Genomic DNA, 24,373 nt, shown 5'->3' with positions numbered 1-24,373 from the left:
GTCTTACAGATGTCCTGGGCTTTGTATACTAGCTATGTTCCAAACTCATTGTGTAAACCTAGCTGTGTGTAAATCAAATTGTTTTAGACACACTGAGAAGCCGACTGTCTAAAAGAAACCCTGTTATCCGTTCTTTCATAGACTGAAGAACTTTGTTGTGATGTGAAGAACCTCCCCCATTAAACTTTTATGCAAATCTCGATTTTTATATGTTATATTTTACTTAAGGCAAGATCTGTATGCATACAAAACAAGTAAAATCATGATAATAGCAATAGCTAATATTTATTGAGTACTAATTTGTGCTTGTCATGCATTAGTTAATTTCTTACCATAACTCCTTTAAAATTATCCCCTATTGGGAAGTCTGGGTGACTCATGGTTGAACGTCTGCCATCCCACTACCACCACCTGGGATGGAGTCTACATCAGGCTCCCCACAGGGAGCCTGCTTCTCCCTCTGCCTATGTTTCTACCCCTCTCTCTGTGTCTCTCATAAATAAATAAATAAAATATTTTTTAAAAATTAAATTAAAAAATAAATTCATCCCCTATTTACAGATGAGGACACCAAGGTTTAGAGAAGTTAAATAACCGATACAAGGTCACACAATTAGAAAATGTTGGGATCCCTGAGTGGCTCAGCGGTTTAGCGCCTGCCTTCGGCCCAGGGCATGATCCTGGAGTTCCGCGACTGAGTCCCACATCGGGCTCCCTGCATGGAGCCTGCTTCTTCCTCTGCCCCTCTCTCTCTCTCTCTCTCTGTGTGTCTCTCATGAATAAATAAATAAATAAAATCTTAAAGAAAGAAAGGAAGAACAAAAGAAAGAAAGAAAGAAAGAAAGAAAGAAAGAAAGAAAGAAAGAAAGAAAGAAAGAAAGAAAGAAAGAAAATGTTGGGCCTGAATTCCAACAAGGCCATAAGACTCCAGAGTCTTATGTCTTAACCATGAGGAAGTTTCAGATGCCAATAATAATTGAAATGACTGGCTACGTAGCTGTGGATCTCCACATCAGAGAATTAGGCTGCAATACAGAAAACTGACCTAAAATGTTTACAGCTTCAAAGATGTACACTAAGTCTACTCATTTTGGGTTCTGGCACCCAAAAATCTACTCTTCGTAGGTTTCCCACACAACTCACATTTCTCAGTGCAATTTGATCAAGGAACTCCAAAGACTTCCCTTCAGCTGTTAGGATGAAGCAGATGCTGCCAAAATTTATTTCAGGCAGGTGGGTGTGATCAGACACTTTTTCAAAGGATTTGTGTATTCTCAGGGCTTTGTGGTATCAGCTTCTTAGAAGAAGGAAGTGGTTCGTTACGGACAGGTGAAATCAAAAGTGGTGGAATCATCATCAACCAGTCTGCTCCTAGACAGGTTGAAATCATTCAAATGTGTTTTTAGGTCCAATTTTTAATGGTGCTTAGATTTGCAAGTTAAAAATAGTTGGGGAGGGATGGTCCATAAATAAACTGCTGTTTTGAATCCAAAATGGACAAAGATAAATGGATGTAATACTTCTATGTCCTCAAATCAGTTTCAGTTTCTCCAGTTTAGTCACCAACAGTATGCACGCATAACATTGTTCAGCTCAGAATGCACCCCTCAAGACTCCTAGAACCTCAGACTTTTCTACACTATATAAGGGAGCTCCAGGTAGTACTCTTCTGTCCTCTGTTCCCCTTCTCCACCATCCCCAGCATCAGAACACCCTGTTTGACCTGAGACTTTATCTTGGTTCATCTGCAGACTTTTGCTTTCAAATACATGATCATTCTTTGCAAATCCTGTCCCCAGCTGGTGTTATACAAGCCTCCTGGTCCACAGTCATCAGGAAATTAGGTCAGTCCTTGTAAGGCACAAGGTGGACTTTCCTTGCAAGTCCACCTTTCTGACCTTGACTTTGTACACCAGGCTTGTTTATAATCTCAAGTCACAGACCCAGGTGAGGACATGTGCAATTTTCCTTATTTCTTAACCTAGCTCTACAGCCCCCATTTCTACTAATGGCAGAAAAATAACTTTGCCAATTCCAGACAACTCAATCTTTCCAAGTTTTAAACTTCAACTGTTTCTTTCTCCTGACAATGTTCCAGTTGGGGGTTCACATATCATTCTGACATCAGGGAAGGGTACCAAGGTCAAGTGCCATCTTCTGTTGCTTTTGCCTCACTTGGTCTTGGCCATTGGACTCCATCGCCACTGTACCTGCTACAGTGTTCCCTGGTGTATAGATTAGAAAGAGACAGTGATTCCTTTATGAGGAGCTCAGTGGCTCCTATCTCAGCTCTTCCTAGTACTCCTGAGTCTCCAACTGGCTCCTGGCTTGAGCCATGCAGCCCTCAGCCTCTACTGTGGGGTTCACCTGCCACTCCACAGCAATCCCCACAGTCACTGGGCTCTCAGCTCATCGTTACACTCCTCTCAGGAGCTGGGCACCAAGTAACTTTTCAAATTTCCCCCAAATGTCAAGTCAAATAGACTCAGGTTTAAGGAGTGAGAAGGCTGTAGGTAATGAAGAAATTCAATTTATCTAAGACCTACTTTGCCTCCAGAGGTGACAATGCCACTTCTACTCTGTGGTAGCTGTCCCTTGTTAGCACAGGGTACTTTGAAATGCTTTGTCTTCTCAGAGTTCTAGGATCAGAATGGAACATAAGCCTCTTTTGTCTACTGTTGTTTGTGGTGAGCACAGAAGGCAGAGCCCAAAGATGCATCTAAACTCTTTTCCCTTCTTTTTCCAGTCTTTTCCCAATTCTGCTTCAGGCTCAGAAAGGATTATATTTCTGTGTGGGGAAAAACTCACATGTCCTTCCCATTTCACCTGTTAATGGCACAAACTCTAAGCTTTAGGTTTATCAGATTCTGCCTCTTGATATTTCAAGAGAAACTTCTGAAGAAAAAAAATCCTTCTCATTGTGCCTGGGTGGCTCAGTTGGTCAAGTATCTGCCTTCAGCTCAGGTCATGATCTCAGGGTCCTGGGATGGAGTCCTGCATTGGGCTCCCTGCTCAAAAGGGAGCCTACTTTGTCCTCTCCCTTTCCCTCTATTTCCATGCCCCTCCCTCACCCAAATAAATAAATGAAATCTTTAAAAAAATCCCTCTCAAGAACAATTTAGAGACTGGAGCTTTCAAGAACATTTCTGCAACACAGGAAACAATAGGTGTTAGCGAGGATGCGGAGAAAGAGGAACCCTTGTGCACTGTTGTTGGTGGGAACGCAAACTGGTGCAGCCACTCTGGAAAACAGTATGGAGGTTCCTCAAAAAGTTGAAAATAGAACTACTCTCAATCCAGCAATTGCACTACTAGGTATTTATCCAAAGGATACAAAAATACTGATTCGAAGGGATACAGGCACTCTGATATTTATAGCAGCATTATCTATAATAGCCAAATTATGGAAATGATTTCACTCATTTGTGGAATTTAAGAAACAAAACAAATGAATATGGGGGAGGAGATCCCTGGGTGGCTCAGTGGTTTAGTACCTGCCTTCAGCCCAGGGCATGATCCTAGAGTCCTGGTCATCAGGCTCCCTGCAGGGAGCCTGCTTCTCTCCTTCTGCCTATGTCTCTGCTTCTCTGTGTGTCTCTCGTGAATGAATAAATAAAATCTTAAAAAAAAAAAAAAGAGTCTGTTTCTTGGTTTGCCTCTCTTTTATTTCCCCCATGTTCATTTTTTTAAAGATTTTATTTATTTTTTCACGAGAGACACACAGAGAGGCAGAGACATAGGCAGAAGGAGAGAAGCAGGCTCCCTGCAGGGAGCCTGATGCGGGGCTCAATTCCTGGACTCCGGGATCATGCTCTGAGCTGAAGGCAGATGCTCAACCACTGAGCCACCCAGGCAAAGAAACAGACTCTTAACTATATAGAGAACAAACTGATGGCTATTAGAGGGGAGGTGGGTAGGGGATGGGCTAGATGGGTGAAGGGTATTAAGGAGGGCACTTGTTATGATGAGCCCTGGGCGTTGTATGTGTTGAATCACTAAATTTTACACCTGAAACTAATATTACACTGTAGGTTAACTAACTGGAATTAAATAAAAACTTGGAGGAACAATAAAAGAACATCTTCTCTGTATTTGATTTTAAAAGGTCTGGTTAAGGGGATCCCTGGGTGGCTCAGTGGTTTGGCGCCCGCCTTCTACTCAGGACGTGACCTTGGAGTCCCGGGATCGAGTCCCACATCGAGCTCCCTGCATGGAGCCTGCTTCTGTCTCTGCCTCTCTCTCTCTCTCTCTCTCTCTGTCTCTCTCATGAATAAATAAATAAAATCTTTTTTTTAAAAAAAAAAAAGGTCTGGTTAAGAATTCAAAAGCCCAAGACTTTGACCCTGATCTTTCTGTGTCATCCCTATGCAGAGGATACTGCATCTAGAAAGCACTTGCTGCTACTTAATGATAGATTCAGGGTAAAAGAAACAGAAACACATTGTTTGATATGAAAACATCTAGTTTTATCCTTTTACAAAAAGAAATCCCCTTCTCTCCCAAAGTCCTTTCGGTCATTCATTAAAATGTTGCACAGATATCTACATGTCTGCTCTACTAGGAACACAACTGTGAAATGAATGTGCTCCCTTTTCTCACAGAGTTCATAATCTAAGAAGGAACACAACCAATGGGCAGTAACAGTCACATGGAGTTCTGTCAGAAGGCCCCTGTCCCAGACTTGGAGCCCAGAGAATGCTTTTTGGAGGAAGTGACACCTAAATTTAGACCCAACAGACCAGTAAATCAATCCTAGGTGAATGGAAAAGGAAGAATTTCCCACAAAGAGAATACGATGTTCAAAATCCCACAAACATTGGGAAAGCTCCAACAGATTCCTTATGTCAGGACATAGAGCGTCAAAAGAGGAGTGGTGAGCAATGAGGGTAGAGAGGTAAATGGGGTGTGTCAACTCCGTAAGAACTCTGGGCTTTACCCGCAAAGGCATTGGGGAGCCACTGAAGGGGTTTCCACAGAGGAGAGACTTGTCAGAATGTTGTATTAGAAAGATGCTTTCTGGGCACCTGGGTGGCTCAGTGGTTGAGCATCTGCCTTTGGCTTAGGTCGTGATCCCAGGGTCCTGGAAAGGGAGCCTGCTTCTCCCTCTGCCTCTATCGCTGCCTCTCTCTTTGTGTCTTTCATGAATAAATAAAAAATAAAAATCTTTAAATGATTAAAAAAAAAAAAAAAAAGATGCTCTGGCTGCAGAGCGGTAGATAAAGAGGCCCAGGAAGAATGCATAGAATTAGGAAAGAGCCTAGAACAAAACACTATTACCAATGGCAACAACACAATTAAGTGATGAGCAGAAAGGAACTCACAAAAGAAATAAGGGAGGGACCACAGGGGTTGAAGGAAAACCAGGACTGTGGCAACCATAAACCAAAAGAAGAAAATCCCAAGAGGCAGGCATAATTAAAATCAACCACTGCCAAGAGGAATAGTAAGGAGGCAATTGTAAATTAACACTGGATTTAGCAAGAGGATTCCTGAGGACCTTGTTGAAAGTAGCTACAGAGAAATAGAAGTTATATTGCATTGGACTAAATCAATTGCATCAGTGCCCATCCGTCTCCTTCACTCACCATCTGGCTCTGCACTGATGCTTTCCAGATGTGTATCGAAGTCCAAGTCTCCATTCTGAGCTGTGCACCCAGATGCACTTGACCCCTCAGTATGTCCACTTGATTGGGCCAAAGGTATCACAAACCCAGCAGGTTCTGAGACCTACACTCTCTTCACCCAAATCCGGTCTTCTCAACTGGTTTCTCACATCAACATGCACACTCCTCTATTCCCCCCCATAGCAGCTGGAGTAATCTTTTAAAAATACACAGTAGAGGGGTGCCTGGGTGGCTCAGAGGGTTATTTGTCCTCTGCTCAGGTCATGATTCCAGACTCCTGGATCTCAGAGTCCTAGAATCGAGCCCCGCATAGGGCTCCCTGTTTAGTGGGGACCCTACTTCTCCTTCTGCCTCTGCTTCTCCCCCTGCTTTGCATGCTTGGGCTCTTGCTCCCTCTCTCAAATAAATAAATAAAATCTTAAAAAAAAATACACAGTGGATCACTTCACTCCATGGCTTCAAATCCTTCGATAGTTTCCCAGGGCTCCCAGGGTGAAAACCAAAATTCTTTAAAGGACCTAGAAACCCCTGCATGATCAAGCCCTTGCCTATTTTCCCCAGCCAGAATTCAGCACATATTCCCTCTTGCCCTCTATTTTCCCTCCCATTACCCTTCTCTCCATTTCTTACACACACCATGTGCCCTGCTGCTTCAAGCCTGTCATCCACATGCTCTTGTGTCTCTGTAGCTACGAACATGGTTCAAGTGTCAGACGTCTGGTCTAGAAATCCCAGCTCCACCCCAGCCTGGTTAAATGACCCTGGGCAAGACATTTCATCTCTCTATGCCTCCATTTTTCTCTTCTGTGGAATAAAGTTAATACTCACTTGTCAGAGTTTTCATAAGAATGAAATGAAATGATATGCATAAAGTGTTAGAAACATAATCCCCAATTAGTGTTAGTTACCACTACTATTATCCTCTATTCTCAGGCTAGTTAACACTTGTCATGTTTCAGATCACAGCTCAAATGATCTGAGGGAGGTCCCCTTTGACACGGCCCCCCCCCAACTAGATTATGACGCTCTGTTAAATTCTTACCTAGCATCCTGAACTTTTCATTCGTTATACTTTGTAATTATATATCTAAGGGGGTTATTTTATTAATGTCTGTCAACCCTACCAGAATATAAGCTCCAAGAAAATAGAGACTGTCCATGTTACTCATCATTAGATCCCCAGATCCCAGCACAGTGCCTGACACATAAGCCAGATAGTTTTCGTTTAATTTTTTTAAAAGATTAATTTATTTGAGAGAGAGAGTGTGTGAGGGAGGAACAGAGGGAGAGGGAAAGAGAGAATCTCAAGCAGACTCTGGAGTGTGGAGCCTGATACAGGGCTCAACCCCTGAGATCATGACCTGAACCGAAACCAAGAGATGGACCTTCAACGGACTGCGCCACCTACGAGCTCCTAAGTCAGATAGTTTTTAAATGAATGTTTGGCTAAAGGAGAAGCAAGGTAGTAGAGCCAATGCATTCAAATCACTCAAGAATATCATGAGCAGAGGAGGATCAGGGTCTCTCACTTGTTTTTTAAGCTAGCAGATACTTGGCGCATGTTCAAATGCTGATGAGAAGGACCCAGAAGAGAGGGAACTCACCAGAATGACTGGGAGTCATGAGACTGCTGGAGGGGATGGCACTTCATGTAGGAGCCAGAAGAATCAGTCTCAGACAGGAGAGACATCTCTTCCATGGTACAGGATGAAAGATGAACCCTGGACTAGGTCTGGAGGTTTGGGGGCAGGACTTTCCACTAATCTTGGTAACATGAGTAGCAAATCTGGATTCTCCAGAGCAGCTCAGCACACTCTGTGGATTTCCTTCCATTCACTGTTGCAAATCATGTAAAAAGGAAGAAGACATTTTTCCCCTCCATCATTGACTATACTGACATACTACAGAGAAAATAATAAGTTTCCAAAACAACTGAGACCAGCCATCTCACTGTTCTCTTTATTGAGCATGCTTCCTCCCCAAATTGGGAAATAGTATGGTAAAATGATACTCTCCTAAAATAATAATGGCTGACACTGGTTGAGAGCTTTCTATGTGTCAGGCACCTGCAATCACACATCTGATCCCCACCTATGATATCATTCTGTAGGTAAGGAACCTGAATCCCAGAGAGGTTAAGCAACTTGCCCCAGGTCAACAGCAAGTAGGCAGCAAAACTACTTTTAAAGCCAAAGAGTCTGATTCCAAAACTGATGCTTTTAACCACTCTGCTACACTCTCTCTAGCAGAAGGGAAAGAACATATTAGGAATTGGAAGACCTGATGTCCCCACCATGAACTAACTCTGAACTTGGGCATTCACTTAGGTGTCTGAAGAGCAGTGTGCTCATCAAGAAAATGAGAATGATAATGTTTATCCTACAAGGCTTTTTAAAAAAGATTTTATTTATTTATTCATGAGAGACACAGAGAGAGAGAGGCAGAGGGAGAAGCAGGCTCCATGCAGGGAGCCCGACGTGGGACTCCATCCCAGGTCTCCAGGATCACACCCTGGGCCAAAGGTGGTACTAAACCACTGAGCCACCCAGGCTACCCATTACCCTACAAGGCTTTTTAAAGGATTATGAAATGCTAAAAATAGGAAATACTATATAAAAGATCTTATTAGTATGCTGACCATAGACTTAATATTCTTGTCTCCTAATTGGGTCACAATCCAATAGCTGTTGTTGAGACCCTTGGTTCCCATAGCAGTAGAGCAGTAGTCGGTTGGGTGTTCTGGCTCCTTGGCAGATGAGCTGATTCTCATCCCATCAGCTTTAACATCCCTGGCCAAGGCTCCTTGATGACCAAAAACATACCTCATTGCTCCCTTCCCCCTGAACACACTCACTCTTACCCTTGGGAACAGTCGTAGTTTATACTCTCCCTTCTCTGACTCCATTGCCTGAAGAGCGACTGTTAAAAAATAAGTAATAAATAACCCTGAACTGTAGCTACTAGTGAGGTACACCTCAGAAGATCAATTTCCAGTCCGGTGGTGAAATCAGACTATCAGACCTAGAAGAGAAGTTCAAGGTCACCTTTTAGTGCAACTCCCTGATATCCCTTCCAACCCATTTTATAAACTAGGAAAACCAAGGCCAGATAGGTGAGATGATACAACCAGACAGGACTGGTAGCAGATCTTTTTTTTTTTTTTCTCCCTTGGAAATGTTTTCAAATAAGTTTAAAACAAATGATTTCACCTCGCCAAAATCCTAACTGAAAAGTACTTCAATCACTTACAAATTGGTTTCAGTAGGTGTACCTTTTCAGAAAGGAGCAAAATCCTACAATTCCATTACCCATAAATAAATAAAACCTTAAACCCAGTAATTCACGCAAACCCTATCCTTCACATTGCCCTTAGTTGGCCATTTCAGGCATTTCCCAGGTGGAAACACGCCTGCATCATCAGAGACAGCACAATCTAATGGGTAAATTCTGATTGCTCTGTACAAAGCCCAATCTGTTTTTGCTGTGCATCTCCAAGCCTAGCCTCTTAGTCTGGAAGAACAGAACCTACCTCTCAGAGCTGGAGTGTGGGGTGGGGGGGTGGGGGGTGTCACATGGGATTATGCTTTTTTTTTTTTTTTGGATAATGCATTTTTAAAGTGCAGCTGGCACTTTATAACTTTATTATTATTAGAGCATAATTCTTTTCTCTCAAGCAGATAGCAGTTCACCTTGCTTAATGACCTAAGACCTTGCAACCACTCAGATGCTACTAAACCAAGGAGAAACCCAGCTGTGCCAGGCCTAGAACTGTCCATCCCCACCCCCACTCCCTTTTAAGACAGTGAGTAGGACGGAATTCTCCTGGTTGATAAATGAGAGGAGCTGAGAAGGAGCAGAGAGAAGCTGCAGTGATGACTATTCTGAGAATCTGATCTGCGAGCAGGCGAATCTCCACCACGTAGACCATGGAGACGCTTTGGGAAAGAGAGCTGGCCTACCTGCCTGAAGAAGGATGCTCGAGAGAAGGGATGGATGAAAGCATTGCTTAAAGGGAGATGAACTGGAGGTGCCCACAGATGAAAATTTGAAAAGGAAACAGAGGCTGAATTTGGGGAAACCCTCCGGGCGGTGAGTGCCGTTGAAGGAAGGATTGTGTGTCTCAGGGATAGATTTGGGAGGAAAGGAGGAGTGGGGACAAAGGTGGGGGTGCTCAATCTGCGGAGCCCGAGCCCCGCAAGCTGTGTGGGGGGTACCCGGTGGCCCGGGGTGACCGGAAGGCGGCATTATCGGGGGCACCCACGCGGAAGGTGGCGGGGGTCGGGAGCCGGCAGCAGAACCGCCACCGAGTTCGCCCGGGGGAAGGTCAGCGACCCCGGGCCGGGGAGCAGCGCGGAGAACCGAGAGGGGCCGCGGTTGCCATGGCGCCGGGCGGGGAGGGGGTGATTCGGGCCCCGCCCAGAGCCCCGCGGGGCCGCCGGCTCCAGATGGTCTCGGGCCTCCCGCGGGAGCCGGCGGCCTGCGGCAGGGGGAGGCTATTGTCCTCCTTCCGCGCGCCGCAGTCCCGCCGCTCGCGCCCGCGCGCCGCCACGCGCCCCGCCGCCGCCGGCCCCGCGCGCCCCCCGCGCCGCTCGCGCCCCGTGACAGCGCCCGCAGCCGCTAGCCGAGCGCCCCGCCGCCGCCCGGCCACCCGCCGCCGCCCGCAACCGCCCCTCGCGGCCAGGCTGCGGGCGCCGCGACCACCGGTGCGCCCCCGCCCGCCGCACTCCCGCCCGCCCGGCCGGCGCTCCGCACCAAGGTAGGTGCCGGCGCCCGGGCCCGCTTTGTCCCGGCGGCGGGGCGGCGCGCTTTGTGCGGCCGCGTGCGGGCGGCGGGGTTGGGGCAGGGGTCGAGGTCGGGCCCGCCGGGAGAGCCCGGGAGGGAGGATGCGGCGCCGGGCCCGCGCTTCCGCCAGCTCCCGGGGACAGGATGGAGAGTCATGTGCCAGCCACCCAGGTACCGGGGGTGAGGGTCGAGGCGTGGGGAACGCGGGCCTTTCCGGATTGGAGAGAAGAGTCTTGCAGGAGTTGAGGTTGACGGACGCGGCGAGGCATCGGGCCGGCGGTGCTCCGAGCGTGTCTGACAGCGCCGCTGTTCCGGTGGCCGACGCTCCTCCGCCGAGCGGCCGGCGCTGGTCCAGGTGCTGCGGACACGCTCCGCGGTGTGTGCCCCGCGCGTGCGAGCGCCCCGCTGCCTCTCGGGGGCTTGCTGGGGGCTTCCCTCCGGAGCCGACGGGGCTCCTCCTCGCCGCTTCGGTAGCTGCTCCGTGCTCTCCTTTATGCTTCCTCACAGTGCGTGTGTGACAGGGGACACGGCTGGCGGTGGTGACCAGAACACGAGCTGAGGGCGAAGGGGGTGGGGAAGGAGCGGTGTAAGGTGTTTCTGTGGCCGGGACACCTGGACGGCTGGCTTAGAGTCGGCCCCGCACAGAACTAGTGGGCAAGGCCTCCCCGCTGGGGTGTTCCACCGTGGGGTGGGGCATTTACTGTCCACTCTGGCGCCGAACGACTTGCCCCCATCGGCCCATGGCGTCGCATGCTCGGCCGCGCTGCGGGCTTGTCCCTTTCCGAACCTGCTGCATTTGGTCTCCGTGGGTTGTTTCGCCCTCGAGCAGCCACAGTTCTAGTGCTGGAGAGCCGGTCGGTTCAGGCAGGTATGGGCAGGGTATCCACAAACCAGTTTTCCTTGAAGGTGGAAAGGGCCAGCGTTGAGTTCCAAGTATGGGGCTTGGCTTCGGGTGCTGGACAATCTCTTGGCCAATTCCGAAGAGGAAAAAGTTAATATGGATCTTGGATTTGTCCCTTGCAAAAACTGATGTAACCCGGCCATTACAGGCTTGGGGGAGAGGCACAGCAAGGGAGTGAAAATTAGTCCGAATAATTCTGCCCTGAGTGGAGGATTGCAAAGAAGATCAAACAAAAATTCAGTGCCACTCTTCAGCCTAGTCTTTAAGTTCGCTGGAGGAGAGTCGCTGCGTTTCACCAGGAATTCAGCCTTGAGGAATATGGGTTAGGGTTTTGTTTCTCCACAGGGGTCTCTGATTGCCCTGGGTGCATCTTTCTTATGCCCTCCTAGTTGCCCTGAGTTTGTGATCTCTTTTTCCTTTTACGTCTCTGCCAATCACTCATACTTTGAATCAAAAAAGATTTTTATTTGGCCAAGGTCCCCATTTCTTCTCATCTGTTATTCATCCTGCTGTCATTTGTTCAATTCTGCCCCCCCCCCCCCCCCCCCCGCCTCCCCATAGCGTCTCCGCCATCCTCCTTTCCTTCTTCCGCACATCTGTGATTTGCCTGTCGGACCAGCAGCTCTATTTGTCTCATTAGATCTAGAGTACACTCCATCTTCATTTCCTCTCTCATTGCCTGAGGCTTCTGGCTCTTCGTGGGTCTTGGGGTCTCTCAGAGAAGCTATATTTGAGCTTAGCATTGGATAGAGCCTGAAACCCCCCCCCCAGAAGCTAACCTCCAGTCACACTCACCCCTGAAACTTTGTGTCTCTTCAATCCTCATTGCTCCTCTAACCAACTCTACTCCTCCTCATCTTTGGACAACTGTGCCCTCAAAGTGTCATCCCCAAAACACTACTTTAATATCCTCTGGGAACTAGTTAGAAATGCAAATTTGGGATCCCTGGGTGGCGCTAGTGGTTTAGCGCCTGCCTTTGGCCCAGGGCGCGATCCTGGAGACCCAGGATCGAATCCCACGTCGGGCTCCCGGTGCATGGAGCCTGCTTCTCCCTCTCCCTCTGCCTATGTCTCTGCCTCTCTCTCTCTCTCTCTCTCTCTCTCTCTCTCTCTCTCTGTGACTATCATAAATAATAAAAAAATTTAAAAAAATTAAAAAAAAAAAGAAATGCAAATTTATGAGCCCCACCCCAGATCTGCTGAATCAGAAACCCTGGGGGGGGGGGGGGGCAGGGCCCAGTGGTCTGTATTTTAATAGCTCTCCAGGTAATTGTAATTCATGCAAGTTTGAGAATCCTGGATCCTGAATTGAGGGTTTAACCCAGAGAGTCTTCCAGCAGAGGGTATTCTCCAATCCCATTTTATTCTTTCCTTGAGTTCTTCTCCGGCTCTAAGAATCAATTTGCTGGCCAAAAGAAGAAGAAGAAGAAGAAGAAGAAGAAGAAGAAGAAGAAGAAGAAGAAGAAGAAGAAGAAGAAGAAGCAAGAAAAAAAGAATTATGGTTGAGTCATTCATTCTTTCTTTACTGAATACCTATTGTACTGGGCTTGGAAAAGACAAACATGAGTAGGACACGGCCCTTGTCCTCAATGGGTTAAAAGTGGAGCAAGCAGAGAGACACATAAACAACTAAGCGTAATACAATGTGATGGGGGCAAATACTAGCTGCTCTCCAAGTGCTGTGGGAGCGCAGACGAGGGAACTGTCAACACTCTTGGAGCTAGGTAAAGAATTAATCAGGAGAGGGATGTGGCCAGAGGAGGAATTAGGGTAAAAGACAGGCTCTAGCCCAGGATAGGATTTCTAGCCTTACATGCCAGCTAAAACGGGAGGAAACGGGAAGTGGGACAGCTGCTCTTGAGGATCCTCACGTGGCTGAGCAGAGTCTGTATCCAGCAGCACTTTAGGTGGAGAATCTAGCAGGACCCCAAGCTTGCAGCTGGTGGGAGTTGGCTTTATTCTAGCATGAACAAACAATGTAAGCTACTTGGGCCTGGCCTTGAGGTCAGTGGCTAAGAATAAGGTGCTGGTGAAACTGTAATCTGGATTAGCTGCTGTGCCATCCTATTGCCAGAGTTGGGAATCCATGGGGAAGAATAAGGTTGAGGATTCTCCAGCGTACAGAGAGACAGGGGGTCATGAGGCTGGTGGACAGGCACGCTAAAGAAATATGATCTGGAGACCCAGATCATAGGTAAGGAATGACATAGAGCAGGATCTATGTAAAGAAACTCCATAGAAAACTATAGGAATCTAGAGATAGCAGCAGAGAATAGAGAACACAGAGTATCACCCAAAAGGACTGCAGAGCCCAGATATGTGAAAACCAAAATTCAGAGCCCCGCAGAACCACCACACTAAACAACACCAGAGAGCATCATTCACATGCAAGTCCATGGAAACAAACTCCTTGGAGTCCCAACATGTGGTCCTATAGAGAGATCCATGACCTAAGGACACCGTGCCACCCTGGTTCCTTACCTGTATGACAGCATCCCTGGAAATTCAGGACACAAAGCACATGTGTCAAAACTCAGTTTAGCCAAAGGAGCATTTAAGTAGCTGAATTTCTATTTGGGAGGAGGGGAGATTCCTACTCCATACCTTCTCCTCAAAATTATGGAGAGGATCTAACAGCCAGACCTCACTGGGAGGTCTAGATTCCATGCCTGGGTCCCCATAGAGGAGGACCAGGTTGGATCACCAAAAGGAAGCCAGATTAAGATGTATTTAGGTTTTGTGCAGTTGATGGGGCCCCAGGGAGACACAGTGGTTTGGAGACGGGGTCAGGCAAGCAGGATTTGAAAACCTCAGAGTGGGGATCCCTGGGTGGCTCCCCGGTTTGGCGCCTGCCTTTGGCCCGGGGCTCAATCCTGGAGTCCCGGGATCTAGTCCTGCATCGGGCTCCCGGCATGGAGCTTGCTTCTCCCTCTGCCTGTGTCTCTGCCTCTCTCTCTCTCTCTCTCTCTCTCTCTCTCTCTCTGAATAAATAATAAATTTAAAAAATCTTAAAAAAAAAATGAAAACCTCAGAGGCTTTCAGAGCCCAGGGAAGTAAGAAAAATATGTGACATGGCTAGGAGGGAAAGGAAAGGGAATGGCGGGGCCTGTAGAGAACTGGAAAGTGCAGGCCCACCCAAAGGAATCCAAAATCAATCAGTTATTATTATTATTCAATTGTATTTATAAAGAAACCTCTATGCCCAACATGGTGCTTGAACTCATGACCTCAAGATCAAGAGCCACATGCTCTGTGACTCTTGACTGAGCCACACAAACACCCCCAAATCAGTTATATTTTAACAGCTTATTGGCCATAGTCTTGGGGGCAGGATTTAGTAGGTCTGTGACTCCTAATAAAAGGCAAAAGGGTCATGGAAACAGAAGGCTGGAGGGCATTATAAGTAGGTGTTTCTGCAGGGAGGTCTATGTAGAGAGAAAGTACTGGAAATGTCAATCCCAGAGCGAAGTGTGAGCTGGCTACTGGTGAGGAAGCCTGGACCTGAAGGGCTGAGAGAAATGGAATTAGTACAGGTCCTGGGGCTTGGGCTGCTTCCCTGTTCAGTGCCTGCCTATATTAGATGACTCTAGTTCAGGTCACACCTTGCCCACAGCACTCTGCTCAGGGTGACTGAATTCTGCCCTAGAATTTATTTTTATATAAATATTTACAGAGTAAATTCAAAGAATCTGTTGGGGATTAAAAGAAATGATGGATTTTAAAATGAGAAACGTGTCCCAGGCTAGTGGAAATTAAGCTCTTTTTCCTATTACAGGGAATGCAAAGCCCAATTTAGGAACCTTAGACCTTAGTTCCCTCACCCCTCATTAATGCTACTCCCAGGGAAACTTGTGCCTGCTTTCTCTTTGAAAGAAAGGGGAGGGGCGGACAATCCTGGCTTCCTGGGGGTCAGGGTCAGGTTCAGCTTCATGGAACCAGCTAATGACAGAAGCCAAGCTCTGCTTTTGTGTGCCAGGGAACACACCTTCCTACCCTCCCACAACTCACCACCCATCCCTTCCTTTTTTCCCAAACTACACACGAGGTTCTCCTGTCCATCCTTCCAGAGCCAGAGACTGCCAAGATGATAGCCTCCACCCTAGGAAGTAGCTATGTCTACACAACGACTAAAATGTCTTTGTGTTTGAGAGGTGCTAGGAAAATTAGAAATTAGAGGTGCTAGGAAAATTAGAAAATTAGAATTGAGATTCTAATAAAGTTACAGACTGGGCCCCCTCCATTCCCTTGAATGGCTGCTGAATGGTGAATTACATGAGAACTGTGGACAGTAGAGGGTTTTTAAAAATCCCTAGCAGCTAATCTAAAATTCATTTGTTAGTTTTGAGAAGGACAAAGTTTGCATAATGTAGAGTCATGAGTAGTGCTGGCAAGCATGTGTGGTCCTAATTTCAGTAGCCTGGGCCCTAGAAAGGAGCCATGGATGCTGATCTGTCCCAGGGAGCTCTGAAGGGCTCCAGGAGATTTGAGGCACATGTAAATGTTATGATTAAGAGCTTGTTCCCCAAAGTCAGAAAGAACCTCTCTTTAAAATTCAACTCTGCCCCTTCCAGCTGCGTGACCTTGAACCATGACTTAAGAGGTGCAGTTTCCTGGTCAGTGAACCCTTGCCCCTTTGGGGGTGTGATTGCCCCCTTAGGCGATGCATGTACATAGTAGGGACACATATCATAGCTGACATTTTTTTAAAGATTTATTTATTTATTCATTTATGATAGACATAGACAGAGAGAGGCAGAGACACAGGCAGAGGGAGAAGCAGGCTCCATGCCGGGAGCCCAATGCGGGACTCAATCCTGGGTCTCCAGGATCACACCCAGGCAGGCGCCAAACCGCTGAGCCACCCAGGGTTCCCCCTCATAGCTGACATTTATCTAGCACCTATTAGGTATTCCCTTATTCCCTGTGAGAAACAAAAGGAAGCAAAGGAGGGAGAACCATACTGTGTCCTCCTCTCAATTCCTGGGCACTTTGTCTATACTTACCTAAGTGCATCACAAGCTTCCTGGTGTATTATAAATGCATCTTAGCTCGAGAGCAGGATTAGGGTCTTTTCATCTCAAATCACCTCCTGGGGATAGGAAATTGTCTCGTGTGGCGTGGGAGCTCCGAACAGTTTGTGGAACCACGAAATCAAAGTTTATACTCATTTATTGCTCATGGGGTCCCACATCTGCTTGTGTGTTACCCTGGCTTGTGCACTGCTGTCCTGAGCCATGCCATTTGTTGGCCATCGTTAACACTTTTAGCTCCCAGCTTTGCTCACTGTCCGTCTCTGCAGCTCTTCCTCTCTGCCACAGCACTTTGAGGCACTCCTGCCTTTCTGTCTCACTCCACATTTATCTCTTGGTGTCCTGTCCCTCTACTTCCCCACCATGGCTTCCCTTCTCCCACTAAGGCTGATCTCCATTGATGAACCAGTCTCAGCCTTTGGCCCTCAGGAGAGCGAAGCAGATCTAGGGCAAGAGGAGAGAAGGACACAGTGAGTAGTGGACTCAGTGGTCCTGAGATGCCCCTCACCAGCCATGTTCCCCCTTGCAGGAGCAGGAGGCCACCTGCCACCATGAGCAGCACCCTGTCACCCACAGACTTCGACAGCTTGGAGATCCAGGGCCAGTACAGCGACATCAACAACCGCTGGGACCTGCCTGACTCGGACTGGGACAATGACAGCAGCTCAGCCCGCCTCTTTGAGAGGTCTCGAATTAAGGCCCTGGCAGGTGAGGTCCGGGGAGGGCCAGAGGACATGCTTGGAGTCTGGGAAGATAAGCTTGTCAGGGAGGGTCCTCCAACTTTGTGGGAAGACCAACTTTCTCTCTAAGCTGCCAGCTGACCCACGTTACCCCCGCAAGCTCCTGGTCCCCAATTCCAGTGCCAAGAATAAAGTTCATACAATCCAGAATGTTCCCCAGCTTCCCTTCCCCCGAGCAGAGGGCTCAGCTCTGCTCTTCTATGTCCTGAGTCATGGTCCTTGACTCTTTCATACTTAGTCCCTGCCATCTCCACCCACCCCTCCCTTACCTTTCATCCCCTTGTTGGGTCTTCCTTGGTTTTCTCTGTCACCTCTCACACCTGTTCTCCCTCCCTGCCCATTATCCTCCCCGCTCCCTCCCCACCTGTTCCTTCCACCTGCTGCCTGTTCCTCCCTTTATTAAATGTACCTGTTCCCTGAAGCGAGTTCCCTCCACCCGCTGCTGGTTTCTGCAGCCGCCCATTCTCCCGAGTTTGCTCTCAACCCACCTCGGCCCCTGCCCTACCCTCAGGCCTGGGCTCTTCCCTCAGCTTTTCTGAGCACAAACAAACCCGTCTGACGGGCCTCCCTGCGTTCTGGGGAGGAGTTGTCATGGCAACAAGAGTACAGCTGCCACCTGACACCACCAGCGGCTGGCGTGGGGCTGAATCACCCACACACCCTAAGGCCACCCGCCCCGTCTGGCTTCCCTCCTCCGTGTCCCACCCTTGTCTCTTCCACCGACCTGCTGTCCCCCCAGCCCAGTGAGTGGGAGAGACCACAACTGCTCCTCCCCATTGGAAGCAGTGCCCCCGGAATGAGTGGGTGGCCTTCTAGAAGTAGGGAGACACTGAGGGGGTGGTTCCCAAACCAGGCAGCAGTCTTTACAGGATCACCCAGGGACATTTTTACAAATACAGACTTCCAAATACAGACTCCTAGACACATTGAATTAGGATCTTTGGACCTATGGTCCAGACATCAGGATTTTTAAAAAGCTCTCCAGGTAATTCCTCTCAGGCAGCCCAGCATCTGAGGACCCTTGTGTGGTGGCCTTAGCTGTGGGAACCCCTTGTCATGTATTTTCTCCAGGACCTCTCTGCCCTTCCGATTGAGTCTTTAGGCTGGATTGTGAAACAATCATATCAGTGTTTCTATAGATGAGAGAAGACAGAAGAGTGGGTTGTGGACAATGTCACCTCTCTGAGGAAACGTTTCCCTGATAGCCTGGTTTGGGATGCATGTTGACCCTAGAACTGTCATGTTGTCTGTGTGCACATGCCACATGATACCCAGGACTGTCACCATGTCTGTGCACACATGACACATGCCACCTTGAGCTGTCATTTCTCCACCAGCAAACTGGCTCTCCGGAAGAGGCTTCTCTGTACGGACTTAACTTAGCACTACGCCTTGCACCAGTAGATGCCAAATAAATACTGAATGAAGACAGGAGAGAGGCAGGAGTAGGCCATAAGGGACATGAGCTGAAGCCCAGAGAGGGGTTGGAAGAGAATGTGGCAGATGTCCCAGCAGTGGGTTGTACTGGGGGCCAGGAATGGCCTGTCTGAGGAGGGCTCGGTGAACCAAGTGGCAGGAAAGAGGCCGGAACTGCAAGTGCTGACAAACAAGTAGGGAAGATTCGATCACCTATTTCACAGATAAAAGAGTATTTAAGCAACCGCCTGGTATGGTGGCCGGCACCTTCTGAGCTGGTTTTGCCTCAAGGATTTCTCTTTTCTCTGCTCTCCGAGCTGGGGAACAAAGCTCACGTCCCGAAGGTGGACCTCCCAGCGTCACCCCAAGATGGGCCATCCTTGTCACACCTGCAAGCCTTCGGGAAGCGGGCGTTTGCGTCGGGGCCCGCGCGGGGCAGCTTCGGGGGCCGGAGGGGCGGGTCTGCAGGGCGCGGGCAGTTCGGCGCTCGCTCCGCAGGGCCCGGCCCGCCGCCGCCGCCGGCCCCGCCCCCGCCCCCGCCCCCTCCCCCCTTCCCGACTCCGTCCGACCTGTTTGTCGGGAGCCGCCTCCGCCTCCTCTCGCCGCAGCCAGGTGTGCTCTGCCGACTGGCCCCGGAGCTCGGGCGCTCGGCCGGCCGGCACGCGGTTCCCCCGGCTCCGCGACCCGTTCCCCGCCTTGGAGCCGACCCCCCGGCGGCAGCCCACACGCTCGGGACCCCGGGGCTCCGGGAGGGGGAGCGGACCCGTGGCCCCCGACACGGGCAGGGCATGGACGCCGGGCCCCCGGCCGCGTGAGAGGCAGCGGGCGGCATGAATGGTAACGGGGTGAGCCGGGCGCACGGGCCCGGCCTCAATGGGGCGGGCGACTTTTACTATGAGGCGGTGGAAGGGGCTCAGAGCCCGGGGGGCCTCCTGCCGTCGCCGGCCGCCTTCATCAACCCCGCTCAGTACGCCAGCGTGCTGGAAGGCCGCTTCAAGCAGCTTCAAGGTGAGCGGCCATCCGGGGCCGGACGGGGGAGCCCCCGCGGAGTGTTGGGAGACAGTGTGCAAGGGGAATAATTAATTACCAGAGGCCAGAAAATGCCTCATGGGTGCTGACAGAGTGGGGAAAGGCTCGGGCCCCCTGGAAGCAGGGACAGTGAGCGTGGTGGCAGCGCCCAGGTCAGCGCACGGGGAGGCTGTCACCGCGGAGGATTTGGAGATGAAGCGCCTGCTGGGACAGCTGTTAAGCCAAGCAACCCAGGGCTTGTCCCTGTTGCCCTGGGTTTCTGAGTAGGTGTCTAAAGGTGTGGAAGGAGCAGTGTGTGTGTGTAGAAACCAGGGACTGTGTCAGAGAGAGTTGGTGCAGACAGGTTCAGGTGCAGAGCAGGTGTATGTTCATCCTGGCACCAATATTTCAGTGTATTCCTGGGACCCACTGTGGGGTTTCTTTTGGAGGGAGGCGCCTGTGGATGTTGTGGACACCCTGTAAAGCTATGCTTTATCTCTGGTCCTTGGCTTTGCCCAGTTTCCTCCTAGCTGCCACTGATTCTACATCTTCCTCTTATTCTACCTGTGGGCCAAAATGGCCTCACCCCTGTGCCCCTGGCATCAGGGCAGTCTTCACGATCCAGTGATGGAGGATGATCTGGGCAATCCCCAGCTCAGGCAGGGCACATAGACCCTGAAAGGAGGGAAGCCCACAGAGCAGGGCCCTGCCAGTGCAGTTGTCAGGACCCCAAGGTTCGCTCAGGTTCAGGGGTTGGAGGTAAGAGAGACAGGAGTAGACGTGGGTGTGTCATTATGTTTAATGGGTGAGGTGCATAGGAATGTGAAATTCAGGGACGAGTCTTTTTGATTTCTGAGATGCTGTTGCCCAGAAGGGAAACAAAAGTGACTCTTCAGACTCCAGCCACTTGGGTTTGGGCATCACACTAGGCTTCTCTGGGGAAAACAGAAATTCGAGTGGCCAGAGCAGCTTCTGATGGCCTGAGCCTCTTCCCTCACTTTGTCATTTATAATGTCTAAAATCTTAATTTTTCTGTGGAACCTAAAAAGCATGCACTCATCAGCAGCTTCTCCTATGCAACGGACCAGACCGGGCAGCAAGCCATTTCTCCCTGTCCTTGAGATCTGTGCCTAACTCTGCCTGTTTTACTCCCCACTGTGTTTCTTAGGCTCAGTGATTTCCCTATTCCCAACTTTCAAGATTCTTTTCCTTCTTAGCATTGGAATGTTGATGTCCTAGGACTGAATCCCATTGCAGCCAATTGAATGAACCCACCCCACAAATAGAGGAGCCCATCTTTCCTTTAAATTATCCCAGGAGAGCAAGCTGACTCAAGGAGGCTTAGAGCCTCTATAATGTCGTGTCCTTCTAATGACCACTTGGAAGAGCTGCTGGTGTAATTTAAGTCCACGCCCTGTCCAACAGCGAAGAGAACAGCCACACCTCCTGCTGCTCCTGAGCAGCTCTGGGTCTTTCCTTCAGGTTAGATCATGCCTGGATAACTGTAACTCATCAAGGAGTAACTCATCATGTGTGCCAGGCATCTTACGTACATAGTCTTGTTTAATCAACACAGTCACGCGTTGAAGTAGAAAGTCAAGTAGTATGCCTGGTTTATAGATGAAAACATGAGGCTCTGGTTAAGTAACAGTGTTCCTCCACTGTTACAGAGCATCCCCGATCCCAAATCCCAAGCCTTCCCCTCATGTCTCACTGCTTCTAACTTCTCTCATCCTTTCTTCTCGAAGCCCATTTGCTCATTTATATTTTTACCCTTATGAGCTCATTCCAATTTCTTTATTCCCTGCTTTTTAAGTTAGAGATTTTCATCTCAGGCATCTTCCTTCCAATCCTCCTTCCCGGACCTCACTTCTGGGGTCTTCAGCATCTCCCCCAGGCCCCCAACCCCATCCACTGGTGTTTAGAAGCAGGTGAACTGTACTTGAAGGACAGAAATGACCCCATGTTGCCGCCACAGATGAGCGGGAAGCCGTGCAGAAGAAAACCTTCACCAAGTGGGTGAACTCGCACCTGGCCCGGGTGACATGCCGGGTGGGAGACCTGTACAGCGACCTCCGGGATGGACGTAACCTCCTGAGGCTCCTTGAGGTGCTCTCGGGAGAGACACTGGTGAGCTGTGGTCACAGAGGGAGGAGGGAGCCCGAGAAACAGTGGTTGAGGGGACAAGCTGGGAGGCGCCCTCAGAGAGAAGAGTGACAGCACAGAGCGGAAAGTAGTTGGCTGCCCTCTAGTCAGAGGATGGTTTCATTCTGAGAGGTTTTGCTGCGTGGATTAAATAGGAGCATTGCTTCACGGAGACAGAAACAGTGGCCCCATTCAAAACATTTCCTTTCCCACCCACTCAGGGTGCAATTAATTCCCTTGGGAATCTTAATCTGCCCAAGCCACCTCTGGAACCTCAGCTTTGGCTGTGTGAACTTTGGCCCAGCCTTGAGGGCTGCTTCTGTGCTCCTGCAGGTGGGGATGGGGGTGGAGGAGATGGGGAAGGTGTGCAAAGCAGGGCCCTGGGAAGGCTGAGAGGGAAGGAGGAGGGGGCCCACAGGGCCCCATGTTGTCATGTCTCCTATCCCTCAACAGCCAAAGCCCACAAAAGGCCGCATGCGGATCCACTGCCTGGAGAATGTGGACAAGGCTCTGCAGTTCCTGAAGGAGCAGAAAGTACACTTGGAAAATATGGGCTCCCATGACATCGTGGACGGAAACCACCGTCTGACCCTTGGGCTGGTCTGGACCATCATCCTTCGATTCCAGGTACCTGGCACAGCGCCATGCAGAGTGTGCTTCACACCTCAGTGCAAGTGCTTCATGCCTCAGTGCTGTACACGTCATGATCGATAAAAACATGCTATACATGGTATAGCAGTTTGTGGTTGCTGTGATATCCAGGCACCAGATCAGGGGACCCTCCTCCTTAAATGGGATAGAGATCAGTGTGGGTATTGTCACACTTCTGTGGCAGGTTCCCTGTGGCCTGGTCTGTTACCTGGCCACATGTAGTAGGGCCGCATGTTGGTCCACAGGGGACTGGAGATATTACACATTGGACCTTCACCGCCTGCTCATTGCTCCACTCCTCTGCCTCAAACTCTGCTTGCCTCCCTAAAACAGTCCCCCTACTGCTTCTTACGCTCTGAGCATAGGCAACCCAACGTCCTGATACCATCACATTCCAGTTGTCCCCTGACTCCCTGGGTGTAACCTCTTCTGCTCCTCCCAGCCCTGAGAGAGCTCCATCAGCGCCCCCTTTGAAACCCAGCTCTCAGGAAGCACTCACCCCTCCACACAGTTCCCCACTCCAAGGAGCCATCCATCATCCTTTGCTTTGAGACACTTCCACTCTTCTGACTTCTGACCCATTCTGCTGCCTCAAATCCTTTTGAACTGATGTTTTGTGGTCACTATTCCAGACCCTGCACCCCTGCACCCCTATTACAGGAACCTAAAGTTCCTGCTGTGTACTGCTGAGTATGTTCAGTAACTCCAGAAGCCCCTGTTTAGCGAGTGAGGACCTTCCATCTTTCCTTCTTAGATCCAAGACATCAGTGTGGAAACAGAAGACAACAAGGAGAAGAAGTCAGCCAAGGATGCCCTACTGCTGTGGTGCCAGATGAAGACCGCAGGGTGAGGCTGCCCAGGGACCGTGGCCTTGGAGGGTTGGAGGCACCAAAGCTGTGCGGTAAAGGAGGGATGGTCTCCCAGAAGCACCAGCTGGGGATCCATCCTTGAGTCGCAGACCAGGGCTGGGCCCTACTCACTATTTTTCCTGGTCTCTATTTATAGGTATCCCAATGTCAACGTGCACAACTTCACCACCAGCTGGAGAGATGGGCTGGCCTTTAATGCCATTGTGCATAAGCACCGGTGAGCTGGGTTAGCGAGCCTGCCTGAGCTCCTGCTGGATGGGTTCATGGCCTAGGGGTGCATAGATGCATAGACGAGCCATGAGATGGACTACACAGCAGTTATGAGGAGTGAACATCCAGACAAGAGTTGGGATGTGGGGGCACCACGCTACATAAAGGACAGTGATGGGAGCCAGAGGGTTGGGGAGCAGTGGGTGTGGGTTTGGATTGCCTGGTTCTAGACAAAATGGAGCTGGTGACAGGGATAAACACAGGGGTGACTTTACTTTTCTTCTTTAGGAGCTTATGTGCTGTTGATACTTTCTATATTCCCTCTGTACAGGCCAGATCTGCTGGATTTTGAGTCGCTGAAGAAGTGCAACGCACACTACAATCTGCAAAATGCTTTCAATCTGGCTGAGAAGGAGCTGGGGCTCACGAAGCTGCTGGATCCTGAAGGTGGGGCAAAGTGATGTAAAGAAGCTGCTGTGGGATAGAGACAGAAGGGAGATGAGTAGGTGCCAGGGGCTGAGGGTGGAGGGCGGAGAGGTGACTGGACTGCTAATGGGTAGGGGGTTTCCTTTGGGGCTGATGACAATGTTCTGGAATAGATCATGATAAGTGCTATACAGCCTTGTTAATATACTTAAAACTGATGAATAGTATGCTTTACAGGGTGAATTTTATGGTACAAAAATTATATCGGTCCCCAAAAAAATTAGGAAGGGGGCAGCCCTGTGGCAGAGAGAGCCCTGAAATGTGGTTCTATGCCAGCCCCATCATGGAGCAGCTCTCTGACTTAAACCCAGTTACTTAGCCTCTCTGTGGCTCATTTTCCTTATCTCTAAAATGAGAAGATTGGTCTATGTGGTCTCTAGGAGCCCCCCCCCTTTTTTTTAAAGATTTTATTTATTTATTCATGAGAGACACAGAGAGAAAGGCAGAGACACAGGCAGAGAGAGAAGCAGGCTCCTCACAGGGAGCCCGATGTGGGACTCCATCCCAGGAC

The 24,373-nt window shown here is 49.5% G+C and overlaps 1 protein-coding gene across 5 annotated transcripts in view; it reads left to right on the top strand.

Moving 5' to 3' along the window:
• Positions 1-9,008: 9,008 nt before the first annotated feature.
• The window catches only part of SPTBN2 (spectrin beta, non-erythrocytic 2), a 39,180-nt gene continuing 23,815 nt past the window's right edge, over positions 9,009-24,373 (top strand). Inside the window, exons 1-8 of one of the 5 annotated variants that reach the window (XM_026004333.2) lie at positions 9,009-9,064; positions 9,302-9,713; positions 16,867-17,045; positions 21,480-21,631; positions 22,100-22,273; positions 23,052-23,143; positions 23,303-23,383; positions 23,708-23,823. In XM_026004333.2, coding sequence (XP_025860118.2) covers positions 16,889-17,045; positions 21,480-21,631; positions 22,100-22,273; positions 23,052-23,143; positions 23,303-23,383; positions 23,708-23,823 — 772 coding nt within the window. In that variant the 5' untranslated portion in view covers positions 9,009-9,064; positions 9,302-9,713; positions 16,867-16,888. Of the gene's footprint in view, positions 9,065-9,117; positions 9,714-10,233; positions 10,381-10,450; positions 10,578-16,866; positions 17,046-18,877; positions 19,502-21,479; positions 21,632-22,099; positions 22,274-23,051; positions 23,144-23,302; positions 23,384-23,707; positions 23,824-24,373 lie in introns of those variants that run through there. The other 4 variants (XM_072758467.1, XM_072758466.1, XM_072758469.1 and 1 more) reach the window with 4 other exon arrangements.

This window comes from Vulpes vulpes, chromosome 5 (assembly GCF_048418805.1).
Source record: "Vulpes vulpes isolate BD-2025 chromosome 5, VulVul3, whole genome shotgun sequence".
NCBI classification, from domain to species: domain Eukaryota; kingdom Metazoa; phylum Chordata; class Mammalia; order Carnivora; family Canidae; genus Vulpes; species Vulpes vulpes.
The sequence above is the reverse complement of the archived record's forward strand: the minus strand, read 5'-3'. Positions and strand labels throughout refer to the sequence as shown.